This window comes from Triturus cristatus, chromosome 9, assembly GCF_964204655.1.
Source record: "Triturus cristatus chromosome 9, aTriCri1.1, whole genome shotgun sequence".
In the NCBI taxonomy this organism is placed as follows: Eukaryota; Metazoa; Chordata; class Amphibia; order Caudata; family Salamandridae; genus Triturus; species Triturus cristatus.
The window spans coordinates 1,009,733,945-1,009,751,088 of record NC_140592.1 but is presented as its reverse complement, the minus strand read 5'-3'; the positions used below and the strand labels follow the sequence as shown (position 1 = coordinate 1,009,751,088).

The 17,144-nt window shown below is 42.7% G+C and overlaps 1 protein-coding gene across 2 annotated transcripts in view; it reads right to left on the bottom strand.

Annotated features, from left to right (window-relative positions):
- Nucleotides 1–17,144, bottom strand: part of VIPAS39 (VPS33B interacting protein, apical-basolateral polarity regulator, spe-39 homolog) — a 360,975-nt gene that overhangs the window by 238,610 nt on the left and 105,221 nt on the right. For both annotated transcript variants that reach the window (XM_085626643.1, XM_085626644.1), the window contains exons 7-9: nt 8,957–9,013; nt 8,426–8,518; nt 926–959 (exon numbers count right to left, since the gene is read on the bottom strand). In XM_085626643.1, the coding sequence (XP_085482769.1) occupies nt 926–959; nt 8,426–8,518; nt 8,957–9,013 (184 nt within the window). The remainder of the gene's footprint in view (nt 1–925; nt 960–8,425; nt 8,519–8,956; nt 9,014–17,144) is intronic.

The window sequence follows — 17,144 nt, the reverse complement described above, 5'->3', positions numbered from 1 at the left end:
GACTGTCAAGTTGTGAAACTTTTTTCCTTGAGTTCTAGCACACTAGCTAACAGGCATCTTGACTGGTTCATATGGGCTCCGGACGCCTTCAGTGCCGTATGAGCATACCATCCAGCTCTAAATGCAAGCTACTAGCCGATATTGCGCTGGGGGATGCATAGGATGCCAAGCTGGACAGTTTGGCCCGCTTCTCCTGATCTCATTCCTGATAGTCTATCTTATGACGTTTAGTTTTACTGTTCATTGTCGATTTCACTTGTTGCATCCTCCTTTTGCATCTTCCTTCATGAATACATATTTTAAATGTCTTCTTCCCCCTTCCCCACTACTGACTTCAAGTAATAAGGAGGAGAGCTGCTCTGTAAAAGCATTTCTTCATTCATTAGTAAGTGTAGTTTGATGGCAGAATGACAACGTTTTTTCTATTTCTGTACCAGCAAAGAGATCAACCTTATTCTGTCTCACTGTGAGTGAAAGCCAGAGGGCAGCGGAATGCTCAGTCAGCCTATTGTTGATAGGAGATCATTCATAAAGCACTGAATACCTAAGGTAGAGGCATTCTGATGCCTATATTACATTGTTAGAGTCAAGATTTGTATTACTCAGTAGTTCTGGCTTTATTTTCATAAACAGCTTTGAAATCAGAACTAGCTGTACATTTGAAGGAAACATGCAGGAGCTTATATGCGTATTAAATCTGTATATTTAGCTTAAAGAAATTCGTGTTACAGAGCTGATGGTTTTCAAAAGGGAACTGTTCAAGTTTGGGAAACACAACAGGCCAAAGTTCCAAGTGTTTCATTTGGGAAAGGAGGAGTAACAAATAACTACTCCGAAATGAGGCTGGTGCTGCCTGGGTAGGCATCAGTGGGAAAGCATATTACATGAGAAAATATGGCGTGACACAGGGATAAGATTCTGTTACCTCTGCTTAACGTCCTCTTCAAGAAGATCAAGACCTGCAAATAAAAGAAGCAACATAAGTTTGGAAATTCTATCTGAGCACGTCATGCTTTTTCGCCTCCCACTCATCATTCCTGCAGTTGCACTTTTAAGCTCCTTTACTCAACTTTAATATCAAATGGTTGCTTCAACAGTAATGGAGATCAGCAACAAGGCTGCGGTGGTAATTTGGGGCGACAAAGTAAAGGTTGATGTGAAACCATGCACACACCTTTAGTCCTTTGCATCTGGCAAATTTAACAGGTTCACCTCCATGAGGTGTGAGAGTTACAGCCCCCCCCCCCATGAAGCAATGAAAGAAAGACAGCCAAGACATTGCTGCAAGTGCCAGAAAACCTTGAAGAAAGGGTGGCAAGAATATATATTACAGCTTTTCTAAGGAAATAATCAGGAATCAGATTTGCAAATGTATTTCAGAGTCATAAAGCATGCCATTAGAATTATGAGCGTAAAGAATATTCACAATTCTGCAATCAACTGAAAACATTTTATGAATTGGAAAACTTTTTTAGCTTTTGCGACCCTCTAAGAAGTGCAAATAGAAGAAGGTGTGAATAGCCACCTCTCTCCTTTTTGCGGCTCACAAGCTTATGTATTAATGCAAGGGTCTCCAATGGGTAGCTCGGGAAATTACTAATAGCTTAAGCGTACCCTGGAAGTAGCTCCCTCAAGTACAACTCAGTATAGTACTTAATTCGGAGGGCCTGGTAAAGCCATAGTGACGAACATCACTTTGCAAGAAAAGGACAAGATTTGTTAACCCAAAATGGAAAATGCATATTTGATATAAAATCATGTATTTTGAGAAACTAATGTGCTGATGTTTGAAATCAAAATGACACATATTTAAGCTGCTATTTGAATGAAAGTTCTTTCTAAATTCTGGAGATTGATAGATTTAGTATCTCCTTTCTGCCCATATACACTTACTGCTGTGGCTGTTATTTCATTAGGCATGTAGAAGCATTTTATTATGATAAAGCTTTTACTGACATTGCTGTTAGTAAGTAATCCAATGCTGTATCTAGAACACAAACTACTACAGTGTTACAAAGTTAAGTATATAACGTTAGGCATAGTTTTTTTTTATTCTTAACTATACATCGATTTATCTTGAAAGAAAAAAAATATATTTATAGATATGGATCTTTAAGATATGTAGATGTTGAGTTTAGAATACTAAATCTATAATTACTTGTATAGGTACCTTCATGATATTGTAGTAGTTGATATTCTGAAAACAGTATTTTGCATCTCTCAATATTGTGACATACATCTGTGTGACCACTTCTACTAATCCTGCAAGGTTTAAACCACTACTGTGATTATCGCAGATGTGGTCATTACTGCAACAATTGTTAAAGTCAGTAGCTCAGGACTACTGTCATCGATCAGAAGTAGCTTTCGTTAACTTAAAGGTTGGTGACGCCTGTATTAATGCTTTCAGACTGCAGCTGTGGCCACAACCAGAGATTAGTTAGAGATCCCCGAGAAAGGGTAGCAACTTATTATTAAAGAGGACTATTCCCTAAGGGAATTGCTGTGAACAATGTCTTCTCTGCACATGAATATTTTTTAAAGAAGCACCTGTCCCTTTAAGCGGCATGGGCCTCTTTGAAAAAAAAAAGTGTTTGGAGGAATGGTATTTAATTACAGAATTAAGAGTTCTGTGTTTACAGCAATTGGCAGGGCGGTTGAAAAGGATTCCTGCCCTTTCAATATTCATCATGAAAGAGATTTTGTGATCTCCTTTGAATATCCATTTTGCAATGCAACCGATCAGTATATCTGCTGTATCACAAAATGTATGGCAGGTCACAAATCTGTCAGTGTGAAATTTGGCCAAAATGGTTTGTGAGCTGTCCTTTGTACAACAGACCCAAATCTGTTGCTGTTAACAGCAAGGCCACCAGAAATTGGGGCACAGAGGCAAATATTCCCCAAGCTTACGCTTTTTGAGGGCCCCATGCATGTCCTGCAAAATATTCCCAAAAATTTAGAAGCAAACATGCCCTGCTTATTAATGATGAGACAACTAACATGGATATACCCCAAGATTGGCCAGGTATAGATGTTGTTGTGTTTGAGCTTACCCTGGAGGATTTTATTTTTTTACTTAGAAACAGATGCTCCTGCGATGAGGGGTCTCATGTAAAATGTTTTACGCATGCCCCACAATATCCTCGACTAGCATGCTTTAAAACCATTTAATATAAGCCAAATTAGATCTTCCTACAATAGAAGAGGTGCCAAATCTTATTAAGAACGCAACACCTTCTACAGCTCAGGCAAAAGAAGGCTTGCCCCACAGTCGGTCTTAAAAATCAACGAACTGTGGGCTAATATTTTGTCTCTTTTGTATATGTAATATATAATAACAGGAACTAATAGCAAGTATTTGAGCGTCGATACACAATTAGAGAACTCTAAGTAATGCACTAACAACCAAGTTGCTCTCGTAGACTCTGTAGGAAACTATTTATAAAGCATTTGTTATGGCATTTACATTTGTGGATGGGAGACTTTGTATACTCCCATTATGGTAATCTAGATTTCAATGTAAAGCTTCAGGATTGGATAACAATTATTTTGCAAGACATAACAGCTAAGTATGGAGAGCACATGGCTGCCTTGATATTCCATGTTTATTGACTATTTTATGCACTTTAACAAAGTTGACAGGCCAACAATGCTGAAAAAACTAGTCAAGTTAGGGAGCCGGAAAGGAATTATTTGGCTAATAATAGCATTACCAACATATAATTGGGACCACATTTTGACAGGACTATAGGAATCTACATGAAAAAGAAGTAAGTTCTAATAGTTTAAGACAGAGATGTATTTTGCAGCCCGGTTTCTTCTCTAGAATTGTCTGATTTACCAGACACTTTGAAAAGAGTGAGTTTTCACTAGGAGTAAAAAATCTGAATATCTATGTGCTCCTTTATGCTGCCCACGTTTGCTATAAAACGAATTGTGCTGTAGTGTGGATAACACATTTCCAGAATAATTTTCTCAAGATAAATGCTACAAAAAGTAAAATAAGAGTTTTGATTTAACATACAAGAAACGCAGATTTTGTATGGAGAGTTGCTAATTCATGTCTATCAAGAGTTTAATAAGTAAATTGTTTTATTTATGTTCTAAATGAGAAATCAGAAAATATAAAATGTAAGAAAAACATGCAGAACATCATATCATTTATGCACTCTCCTATGGTATCAGGTTTTATCAGTGTATAAATGAAGTGGAAAAAACACACTTACTCAAGTCCACATGTAAGTCCTGCAAGTTTGTTTTACAGAGTAGATGTATTCCACATGAGAACCCTGTCTATCTTAATAGGGCTCAGGGGAAGATATTAAGAGACTTGCTTTGTTTAAGGAAGGGTCATTCTGACCAGGAAATCTATCCAGATACAATTCAATACAAAATAAATATTTATATAATTAAGGTTTTGTTTACCGATAACAGCTCCAGGAATTCTATGGGCAATATAATGTAGAGGTCTAAGACAAAAAGCACCGAAACACTTTTTACTTTCAATAAGAAACTAAATTGAACCTTGACAGCACTGTGCATTAGAAAGTATCACTTTATACACCAGGATAGTGTTACTCTGAAGAACATTTACTAAAATTAAATATCTCACGTTTGTAACTTATCCTTTCAATGTAACGTTTGGCCAGATTCATGGTTGAGGAGTTTTGTCTCCATCTTTGTTCAACTAATCTAAGTTGCTTGGGTATGTTGAAACGTGCATGTGCAGAAAATAAGGTGATAATATTCCTGGCTGTGGATTATGGGGTTATGACAAAAGGTCCCACAAAATGAAAATTTTAAATAAAACATCCTTATTTTATCTTTAGACCCCCCCCTGCACCTCAAGACCCTCTGTGGAACACCAACAAAAATTGATGGAAAAAGCATACAAGGCTTTTTAACACTAAAAACCTCTCAAAAGCTCTGTGCCCTAATTAAGTCTCTCGAAGAGGTGCAGCTTAATGAAACCTGATACAACATGTCTAAAGACAAAGTCCTCCTACCCCTAAGGGTGTGTCTGAGTGTGGAGTTAGTATAGGCAAAGAGGGGAACAATTCTTTAGGTGGTCTGGTTCAAAGCAATGATTCGCTTAGATTTCAAAACAAATCCTGCCATTCCCTGTACTACATCATATGCACAGATAGCCCATCACGAGGAAGAGAACAGAGTTCTATCTACTGAATGTAAGACCAGTCCTCCTGCACTGAAGACTCTGCGAGGGCCCTTTATGTATGTCACGTTGAGGAGTAACCACAATGAGAAATAAAAGATCATATCAATCCATCAGGTGCAGAAAAGAACATCCCAAACTCAACAAGACCATTAGCTGGCATGTTTACAATTCAGAATGAGACCCTAGTAAACTCAGAGAAGCCCATGAAAACTCACACCCAAGACTTGAGAAGTCAAAAAGCTAATTAGTATGAAGGTGTATGAGGGAGATCCTTTAGTTTAGCTTCCCAAATATTCCTTGTGGAAACTCAATTTCTTTCGTTGGGAGAATTTCATGAACTCCTTGTTCTCACTCTCTAGGCTTTGACTACACTTTGTTATCCCACCCCAAAAACTCCCCTCCCCCAGCACCACAAATCCTATCTACTTTAGTTCGTAGCTCATTCTTGACCTCTACTGCTCAAACATTGCATATGTCCCTTGTTGCACTTTTACCTACCAGGAATCAATGGAAATACTCCACCTATCTGGTACAGAGGAGGATGAAAAAATGATCAAGAGAGCCTGGAAGCGCCAGAGAGCCCTTTAAGACATGAAAGGTTAAAGCCGAGGGCTATTACAAAACTGCATCAAAATGCTCTACCAGGCACTGCAACCATATCCTGGCCATACTGATGGTCTCCATCCCTTTATATAATGTTCTAGGTCACACAATTGGTTTATGCCAGGTTGCTTTGAGGTTTTCGATCAACCAAAGTTACAGCCAGGGTAATATTTTGTTTGCAAAGGCAGGTACTGGAAGTAAATACAAATTGGAAACTGGACATACTTTTATCACACTTAGGTATGGAAAGGTAGGCTATTCTTTATTTGTACTATCGACCCTCACTTTCTGCTTTCACACAACTGTAATATTAGTCTGCTCTTGCTCTTATACATTCATAACTTTTTACTCTTTCTTCTCTCTAATATCTACAAAGTCAGGCTGTTCTGCTCTCAGACATTCAGGATTTCAGATTGTTCTTTCTTTCCAAAGTGTAATATTTATGTCCTCAGTCTCTTATATACCAATAGGTTGGTCTGTTCTCACACATCTCCATTATATGGTTGTTCCTCGCCCACACATCAGTACAGTACTAGCAGACTGTTCATTCTGATCGCAAATCATCAAATTGGGCTTTTTCTTCTCTTTTTTATCTGTGATATTCTCTTATGCTCTCACACATTTACAACATTAGACTGTTCCTTTTTGTTCTATGTTTGGAATATATTTAGTGAATCTGGCTTTGGTATACCATTACAGTGATTAAGGTAGTCCTGGGGTGACTTTCCCATTAGGTCGGAAATTTCCATCACAGTGTGAATTTAAACTCAGTTTGTGGAGATTTGCTGTCGCTAATGGGATTGTTTCTATGTTAGATGAATGTGTCGACTCAACAAATTGTGGGTGTCCATGTTTGATGGGTTTAATGATCCATACACATTTTTCAAAACATCATCAAACACAAGATAAAAATATACACATATGTTTCAAAAAGTTGTATCCCCTTTCCTCAAATTAATCATTCATCGCTGTGTTAATCATTTATATGCCAGTCCATTTTGGGAGGATACTATCAGACAACTTTTTCTAACATATGTGTATATTTTAATCTTGTGTTTGATGCTGTTTTGAAAATTAGTATAGATCAGTAAACCCGGGACTGTGAGCAAACTAAGATCAATTCTTCTTATATAGCAAAAAGGATTGAATAAAAATGTTTGTGCTATCTACTGGGCTTCCCAGTGACTGATTCTGATTGTCACTGTGCTGAACTATGATAATGATTTTTTCCTGATATGCCCTACTTTTTTGGTTGGGTGAAGGATGAAGCAGGACTTTCAGGGACAAGAAGTGGTGGCAGAGCCTCTTTTCATAATACTCAAGTACTGAGGTCTTTCAATTTATGTATTTATTATTTTTTTTGTTAGCTAACTCTCCCATAGCATTCACTTAAGAGGGCTATCCAGTGAGGCAGGTCACAAGTAGGAGGAAGACGCGTTGTATGGCAAAGGGTTCTCCGACAAGGGTGGCCTGATCGCTCACATAGGAAGGTCAACTAGACAGCAAAATATGTGTCTCAGTTATCCTGACTAGAAAAACAAGAGCACCTAGGAATAGTTTGCACTATAATATTAAGTGATATTACAAACTAGGCAAATGTTTACTTCTCCACAGGCAGACATCAGCTATGTCAGAATTTTCCAGTAATGGACTGGAATGTGGCCTTAGAAATTACCAGTGGCTAAGATTTAGTTAAGCATTCCACCCATCACTTTTTTTCCAAAGTTAGATGCCTTAAGTGCAACTGGAATGCATAGATGCGTTCCATGCTCACTGAGAACTAACCCTCACTGATGAGCCCCAATTATGCTGAAACAGCTCTGGAATTGCTTGTGTTTTCATCTGGAAGAGACCTACCAGTTCAAGCTGAACAGCTCCCAATAAGAGCAGGGTCAGTACTAATTTGAATTAGGCAGTCAAAGAATGATGGACTGGAAAGCATCCTTAGCAATTATTAGTGGCAGAGATTAATTCAAACATTCCATCTATCACCTAGCTGTTTGTTTTGTGATAATATTGCATCAGGTTGGCTTATTGAAGAGGAGTTGATTAACATCTACAAAGAGAAGGAAGGTTTGGAATGTTGTCTGAGTACCTTCACTGTTTATAGACAAAGAGGGTAAAATGGTCACAGAGCATTCATCAGCGCGTCCTATCTCTATTCCGTTCAAAGCTAAAATTCTGGCAAAGGCTTTTCCTGGTAAATACCTCCTTGCTACATCCAGATCATTCAAGGCTCAAGGCACATAGATGCATCAGATCAAATTTGTGTTAGATTTTTTGCAATGGGTAGACAGTGTTGGGAAGTCCCTTGCCATTCTGTCTCTTGATACTGAAAAAGCATTTGATTGTACGGAATGGGGACATTTTCTGTTCAAAGTGCTGCAGAAGTTCAGACTTGGGCTTCAATTCAAGGACTGGGTGTGGTTACTATACATAGAACCCATAGCTGCAATGTTGGGGACTGGGTTATCTTGAATCTTTAAATTGGAGGAAGGGACCCAGAAGTGCTACTTCCCATTCCTGCTACTATGTGCACTGCCTTTTGGTGCATGGGGTTAAGATCGATCTATTGTTTAGAGGCTTTCAAACAAGATTATCCCAGGAAGAGAACAGATTCTCACTTTAAGCTCTACTACTCACTGCTGTAATCACGTTCCCATCATGCAATCGGACTGCTTCATCCAGGAGCCCCAGTTTCTCTGTCAAGGAACGAAATCTTTCCAAGGAGTAGACCTGCAAAGAAACAATATGCACAGAGTGAACAACTAACAAATTGAGGAGTTATCAGAAGAAATAGGTTAATGCATAAAATAATTAAATGCTGCAAACTGGCATTCTGGCAGGGTTATTACCCTTCTGTACATTTCAGCACATTAGCTGTACCCAGAGTCAGCTGGAACAGATATAAATACAGACATGGTAACATTCCTAGCTAAATATAGCACTGAACCAACATGCAAATACATCTAGGAATGATAAACTGACCACAGTTTGACAAGCAATGCACATTATAAGAAAGTCATCAAGCCACTCAGCGATTGATAGGTAAGGCCTGATAGAGCCATAGACCTATGCACTAATCATTTGGAATGGTGTTCAGATAAGGAGACATTTTGGCAAAGAGAAAAAGCTGACCAAGCACAAGCATGGTTGAATCCACAAGCCACTTACTTTTCCCTTCTGCATTCGCTTGATGGTGTCTTCCATACTCCAGTCTCCACTGTAGTCCTGTGTGTAAAACAGTTAAACCAAGAGTGTTAGAGCCTAATTAGCCCCAGCAAACAATGGGTATTACAGGAAATACTTCAACTGCCCCTGAGATTCTCACATTGAGACCATATAAAGCTGTTCTTTTGTAAGTCATGTTTGCCACAACACGTTATGGAAGCACTCACCCCCACCTCAAATATATCTTTAATACGTAGTATAAAAGTTTTTTTTTTAGGAAACTGCAGCATTGCATTTTCTCAATGTAAAAAAGCATAAGTTTGAAATATGTGACTTATAGAAAATAAGACAGTTTCACATTACTTCACTGTCACTTCTCATAAGAAAGCTCTCTTTGGAAAATTGATTCCAAAAGGGCTAACATGATAATACTTTATTTTACCACTGAAAGGAATGGTGCATGTAGTAAATTACACAGAGTACGATATTCTGCCACTCACGCTCACTTAACACTATGTTATGCATTTGCCCAGACCAATACATTTATGCACCTAGCACATGCAATATCTGACTGGATAAGAACTCACATGTGGGTGACACAGACCAGTGTAATCACTGTGTGGTAACTGTTCCTAAATCAAGGACCCATGACCAACTTGGTTACGTTTGAGAGGAAAATGGAGGAAAGGAAGGTCTCTATATGTGGGTCCCAGTTGATGAAGGTGGGGGAATTTCTCCTTTGGAAATTAGTGCCCTCAAACACTCTTGCGATTGTTATGCTTCATCATCGGGCGTTGCTCCTCGTGGGGGTGGCGATGCTGTCCCCCACGGGCCCGGCGAGAGGGCTCTTTGTCGGAGATCTTTTCAGGAGATGCCGCAGTTGTGCATGCGGGGCCCATGGGGGACAGCAGCGCCACCCACACGAGGAGCAACGCCCGATGATGAAGCAAGACACTCGCAAGAGTGCGTGAGGGCACTAATTTCCAAAGGAGAAATTCCCCCACCTTCATCAACTGGCCCCCACATATAGAAACTACCTTCCTTTCCTCCATTTTTCTCTCAAACGTAACCAAGTTGGTTATGGGTCTTTGAACAGTTACCACACAGTGATTACATGTTAGTACTTGGGAGCAACGGAACTGAACCTAGTCTTTTTTCTAAACTGCTCCCTGTCCCCCATTCTTTAGTGTCGCGTGACACAGACCAGTACCTACTGAGGCCTTGCAGTAGGAACAGGCCTTTGAGGTATTTACAGATGAAGGGAGCGCATGCTTATGCATGCATCAGCAGCCTTCCAGCGGGAGGGGGCAGAAATCTTGCCTAGAGGGGTTGGTATCTGATCCCAGAGGGCCATTTTACTACTGCAGGGGTAGGCTGTCATGCCATTGCTCCCCAGCCATGCTGGGATCACAGTCTTTGACTGCTGGGATTAGGGTACAGGTAGCAATTTGTGTTAATGGGGATGGGGACATGTTTTTCTTTTCGCATCATCTTTGCTGGTAGGGTTATGGTCTCATCAGGACTCTTGCTGTTGCTTGGGTGGGGACAATGCCGATACACTGTCATTCCTATCCCTGTCAGGGCAGCAGTTTCTGTCTCACAAGTTTGGTTTCGGACAGGAATTTTGTGTTATTGTGGCGTGGTTGGGTTGGGTGGGGCATGCAGATGCTTTGCCCATCACTGCTGGGACCAGCACTTGGTGTTCCTGCAAGCCTTTGTGTTACTGCAGGGGTTGGGGGTATGCAATGCTTTGTTCCACTGCCCCCAGGTGGCCACAGTCTTTGCCTGCTGGGCCTGGGTTCTTGGCAGCCTTAGTGTTATTGCCTGGGGAAGAGTTTTGCTCTCCTGCCCCTTCTGATGGACAGTATTTACGTCTTTACCCACCAGGCTTGGGTTCTTACATCATTTTGTGTTATTCTGGAGATCAGGGATGCCGTTATACTCCTCCACCAACTCCCCTTGGCTGCAATGTAAGCCTGCTCTTCAGGTCCTGTGGCACAGATTCTGACTCCCTGATAATGGTGCTAGTATAAGCGATTGTCAGACTCACATAGGAGTATGGAATATAGTCAATTTCAAACAGATCTTGAGCAGCTCAGAAGCATTTAGGCTGCGGGAAAGTAACATGAAAAGTTGTGTGCAAAGGATACTGGTCATTGTTGACGTCATGGCAGCAACAGGGGCATGGCTAGTATTCATGGAAATCCCAGAATGCAAAAACATGGCTTTGTCAGAGTCTGGAGTTCCTTCTGGTATTAAGATCTGTTGAACCGAGCAACAAGCACCAACAAATTGTCAAATTCCAGTCCAGAGTTTAAAAGCTAATTTCTATTTCAATCAGCTCACAAACATAAAACTTTGTAAGTATAAGCGTCCAGGAAACTAAGTGGAATGGTTAATGTCTTTGCAACCCTCAAGGGGACCACAAGATTTTTAGAATCCGGACACCTCTCTTAAAGAGATTCCAAGCTGTCCCATATCAGACATACGTAGCTCACCTAATCTGGTCATTTATTTGCATTATGGCACTTTTAGTCTCCAAAGCAAATTAAAATCCATCACTATTACCAAAATGCAAAGAGTCAAAGCCTTTTTGAATATTCACTTTGTCATTTATTTGCATTATGGCACTTTTAGTTTCCAAAGCAAAGTAAAATCCATCACTATTTACCAAAATGCAAAGAGTCAAAGCCTTTTTGAATATTCACTTTAGCACCGTAAGAACTCTTCTGTCCCAGGCTGCAATAAAGGGTGTGGCATTATGTCTACAATTACCTCTAGTCCGGAGTTTGATGGGAGACATTTTAGCATTTCAATCTCTGTAGTTTGTGTAATTAGTTTGCCTTCATATATTGAGAACAATGAGACTTAGTATTGTAAAACCACAAAAGACAAGGACTCTAAGACCAGCTTACTATTGTCCTCCCTGTACTTGAAGGACAATCGGTAAGGAAATTTGCTTTTTTAAGCTTCTTAGAATCATAAAGTATTTCTAAGGAAGAAGTGAAAAAATAAGTATGGAAGAAGTAAAAGAGATATCAGAAATTACTTACTGGTTTTAAGCCTGAGCAGTTCACCCAGTCGAGATTCTTTTTTTGCGTTATGGTGCTTGTCCTGAATGTATAATGTCATAAACAGGATTACAAGTACCAGAACATACAAAATAACCTGGCCTAGTGGAGCTAATCATGCATGGGGAATGGAAACTTGGACGCTGTGTACTCACTTTAATTACCTCGAAAGGATAAAAGTTTGAGTTAGCCAAGCAGGAATGGGGTTTCTGGCACTCCACACCTCGCAGGAGGAAAAATATCATGTTCCCACTTTAATGCAAATGCCCACAACATGATAATTCCAATGTGCTCTTTCCTGGGTTCCTTGTTTTTTGTTGCATCTAAGAGCCCACTGTGTTTCTTTGTGCATTTTACTTACCAACCTTTGGACGTTTCGTTAGACTGACATTCACACGTACAATTAGCTGCTTTAAACTGTAGTGGGCTCTCTTGGAACCCACTTTGGTTCTCCATTTTAGTTTTATATTTTATACATTTGAGCAGACTTCGTTTAGCTAGATTGTTGATATATTTTCATGCATGATATTCCTCTGCGAAGACGCAGTCCATGCCTCTTGTTTTCTGCTACATAATCTGTACTCTTCGTTCAAGGATAGGAACAGTACGAGATCTTTTCTGCTGGCATTGCCTGCTTGGGAAGAAGCTTCTAACATCTAGATACATCATTGCATCAGAGCTGTATTTATGACAAAATGATTTTATCATATAAACAGTGTTCTGTCCCTGGGGGGGGGAAGGAGCTTGCCTGGCCGCAAGATGGCTGCACTTTAGGGTATCTCCTCGAGTAGTATTCCTATCCGACTCGATCCTGCTCTTCCTTTCATCTTATAACGTCCCCCTGCTGTTGCCAGTGCCTGGGGCACACGACGGCTGCTGATATATCCTGAAAAACCAGAGCGGGGCAGCTTAGCGGTGGGGACGCGCCTGGACCCAGTGCTGCGGCCTACATCCAGCCTGGTGTGGGGAACGCACGGCCTACCTGGCGGTGTTCGCTGACGCTGCTGGGCTGGCCTCCATTCCTGCAGCTCCCATGGCACGCTAGGCCCGCTCCTCGCCTGAGGTGTAGATCCAAGACGTCGGCGCCGCAGCGGCTGGAGCACTGTTGATTCCTGGACCTGGGTGCGGAACTAAGACGAGGAGCCACCGTGCCCGCTGGGTACGCCTAGAGCGTCGTCAGACCCTTGACTGCTGTAGTGAGTAAAGGCGGCGACCCACGCATTCCTTGGCTACTCCCGTGCTTGGCCTTATCAATCAATCAAATAGGGGTTTATAAAGTGTGCTACTCACCCGTGAGGGTCTCAAGGCGCTGGGCGGAGCCCTCCCGCTATCAACAGCACATTAAGCGCAATAAATAAACTGTGGGAAATGCACGCTGACCTGGGCAACGGTAGCCTTGATTCCTATCTGCGTCACCGGCTGGGAAGACCACTGTGATACCTGTCCCCCCGCCACTCAGACTTTCTCAATATCCGCAGTGCATACCGAGGTGGGTCTACCTCATAGACACTGAGAATCATAGGTGCCATTGGAGCTCCACACTGGAGCGTGGGGACAGGTGCGCTTTGTCGAGATCACGGTGCATTGCGCGATCTAGGTCTTCAGTCCTCTTTACATGGCAGCGAGGGCCTACGTCTGGCTTGTGTCTCCTGAGATACACAGGGAGGCAATCCCTGATTGGTCTGGTGCACTCGGTGCGGAGCGGCTTTCCTTGCGGCCGCTGCCGGGATCGCATTGCGGCTCCCTGTGACGCTGGCCGGTCAGCCACATGCAGAATTGGGGTTCGGTGGCTTGTTGAGCCTTGCTGTGCTTCCTTCCTGAGGGGTCTGCTGCTGGGCCTGATTTTCCTTCCCTCTGCATCCCCGAGTGCTGGCACTGCACACATAGGTAGTGCATGGTCAGCGTGGTCTGGAGGAATTGGAGTTCTTGTAGGGGTACCCATTCATTGCTCCTGTGCTGAACCCGGAATGAACTCGCATCCCTCGGGTGCATTGCGTCTGCAAGGCGGTTGCTGTGGTCAGGGGACAGCCAATAATAGCTACCTACAGGCCGGTGGTGCATCTTGGGGGGTGCAGGGGGCTCTGGTGCATCCAGTTGGTAGGGTCCTGGCTTCTGCTGAAGTTGCCTTTGCGAGGTGGTTTGCATAGGGTCCTCTAGGCCTCCGCTGTTCGTGAAGCTACTAAGACATCTTACCTTTATTCCAGTGGTGAACTTGGGCCGCAGAGAGAAATCGCAATCCAAGTTGCAATTCAAGCCACGTAAGACACTCAGACAACAAGATACCAATAAGAATGCATCGGAGTCTGGATCAGAGATGGGAGACACTGCTGCCGACTGATCTGAAACAGATTCTCATGGCCATGCAACTCAGCCGAACGAAAATCGATGGGAAGATCGACGCCCTCTCCTTCAGGATGGACAGAATGTCAGAGAGGCTGGACAAACAAGCTGCAAGACTGGACACAGTTGAGCAGAGGGTGTCGGGCACAGAGGACATGCTAAACTCGACTTTGAACTCCACCACAAAGCTAAAAAAGCTCCTCCACTCAGTCCAGTCTAAAGCTGAGGACTTGGAAACGCGATCAAGGAGGAACAATTTGCCCATAGTGGGTATTGCCGAATCTTCCGACATCCCAAATATGGAACTTTTTGTGGAACACTGCTGGATACACTCCTGGGCAATGACACTTTTTCGAACGTGTTCATCCTTGAGCGCACCCATCGCTCCCTTGCACCCAGACCGGTCCCGGGGGCCTCTCCTCGCCCTATTATCGCGGGGGTGCTCAACTATAGAGACAGGGATGCCGCACTATGATATGAGGGCACAGAGATATCCATTTATCCGGATTTCACGCAAGCTGTTCAAGAGGCGCGCGTCAATTTGTTCCAGTTAAACGGAAACTGCGAGACTTAAACCTGGAATATATGATTTACCCAGCAAAACTCAGGGTGCCTGCTGATGGTAAATCACACATATTTAATGATTCCAAACAAGTCTTGCACTTCTTGAAAAGAAGAGAGAGCGACAAACGTAGTGGAGGATCTCCAAAAACCCGCTCCTCTCGGGACGACTATTCTCCAGATCCTGAAGAACAGTAAATTCCACTGAATGTGTTTCTGTTTTTGGTACTGAACAGTGGTGCGCCTCTAATCGTGTGATGGTGTGGGGAGGAAGCCCAGTTATGGTATCCAATCTGGGAGTTTATGGGCAGCACTATTACTGTTGCTAATGTTGTGCACAATATAGAACTGAGGAGCAAATAGATGTACAGGCTCTGGTACCTAACTTTTGATGCTTAGCAGGCAACATCTGCCCCGGTGTGTATTCCACCTACGACATCTGGGATTGCTTACGTTATTGAATGTATGTTTTGTGGTATTGATTCATGTTTGTGGGTAGGAGGAGGCTGAGGGATCGACTATGCCATATTGGGGTCAGCATAGAGTGGGTGGGGGGAGGGATGCGTTGATGTCTATTTGTACACTTAGGGCAAGTTACGGCACACTGAGTTTAGTTAGGCACATTGTAATGGCCTACCACACTGGGATGAACTGTGTAATGCACATTGTTTGCAAATCCCATAAAGGACGTCTAAGACGATTAAATTCTGGACATGGAACGTCCGGGGACTTAATGATTATCGTAAGCTGCGAAAAGTCGTAGCCTTATTGAAAAGACACCATGTAGACATAGCAATGATTGAAGCAACCCATTTAGCACCGCAAAATAAGATGCTCACAAGGCGGTGATTGCAGGGTCTTTTTTCCGCTGCCGGTTTCACCTCGCACGCTAGGGGTGTTCAGATTTAGGGTTAACCCAAATAAGGCTTGTCCTTGCATAAAGAGGAGGTCGATCCTAATGGTAGATTTGTTGTAGCCCGTTGTCAGGCAGAGGGTTTTAGAACTCGTCTAGTGAATATATATGGACCCAATTATGATGATCCACAGTTCTTTCAGGCGATGGCGGCACGCTTGCTCAACACCAATGAGCTGCCACAGTTGTGTGGGGGATTATAATTGTATACTTGATCCCAATAAAGATAGATCGCTGGGCCTGCAGAGGAAGCCTGCCTCAGCGGCCATTGCTATCACAGTGCTGATGGAACAGCTTGGGTTAGCGGATGTCTGGAGGCAGCGACCTACTGTCTCTCCTGGGTTCACTCACTACTCTGCCCCACACGATACCCACACCAGGATTGATTACTGGCTAGTTTCTAGAAGTCTGGTCCCTCAGGTGTCGAACTGGGAACCGCTCCCCAGAACATATTCAGACCATTCCCCAGTACAGTTGATGCCGACGGTCCCCACAATGAGAAATGCCCCATTTATGTGGAGGTTTCCGGCGTATTACCTACTTGATTAGGTGTTTCACTCGGAAATAGCCACGGCTATTGACACTTTCTTTAGTGAGAACATAGGCTCAGTCCCTGCCGTCTCAACTGTTTGGAAGGCATTTAAATTGACAATAAGAGGGGAGACAATAGCAAAGCATGTGGGAGTTCTCAGATCCATTCAAAGAGGGCTCACAAAACCTGAGACAGATATCGCGGTCCTGGAAAGAGAGCACCAGCTGACGGGCAATGTTGAGAAACTGAAAAATATCAAAGTATTATTGGAAGAATATCAGGACACAGCAGATAGTGAAGTCAAGCACATAGGCAAGTATGCCACAGCTCGTGTGTATGGGGAGGGCGAACATCCAGGTGCCCTTTTAGCTAAACTGCAGTGCTCCCCTAGGGATGGTAGGATGATATATGACTCAAAAGGCATCACAGACAGATTCAGCAGATACTATGCAGGGCTCTATAGGTCACGGATCCCCCCAGTTGGTCCCGCCATTGAGGACTATTTGACAAATATCTGCCTTGCCTGGTTCACAGACTCCCATAGGGAACATCTCATGGCTCCCCTTGACCCCAGGGAAATTAGGGTTACCTTATCATCAATGAAAAGTGGCTCTGCTCTGGGCTCAGACGGGTTGACGGTTGCTTTTTATAAAGCCTTTCCAGGCCTTCTAATCCCAAATCTTGTAACACAATTTGAAGAGATGGCGGAGAGTAAGGTGATGCTTCTTCAATTCACGAGGCAATGATCGTTACCCTCCTCAAACCGGGCAAAAC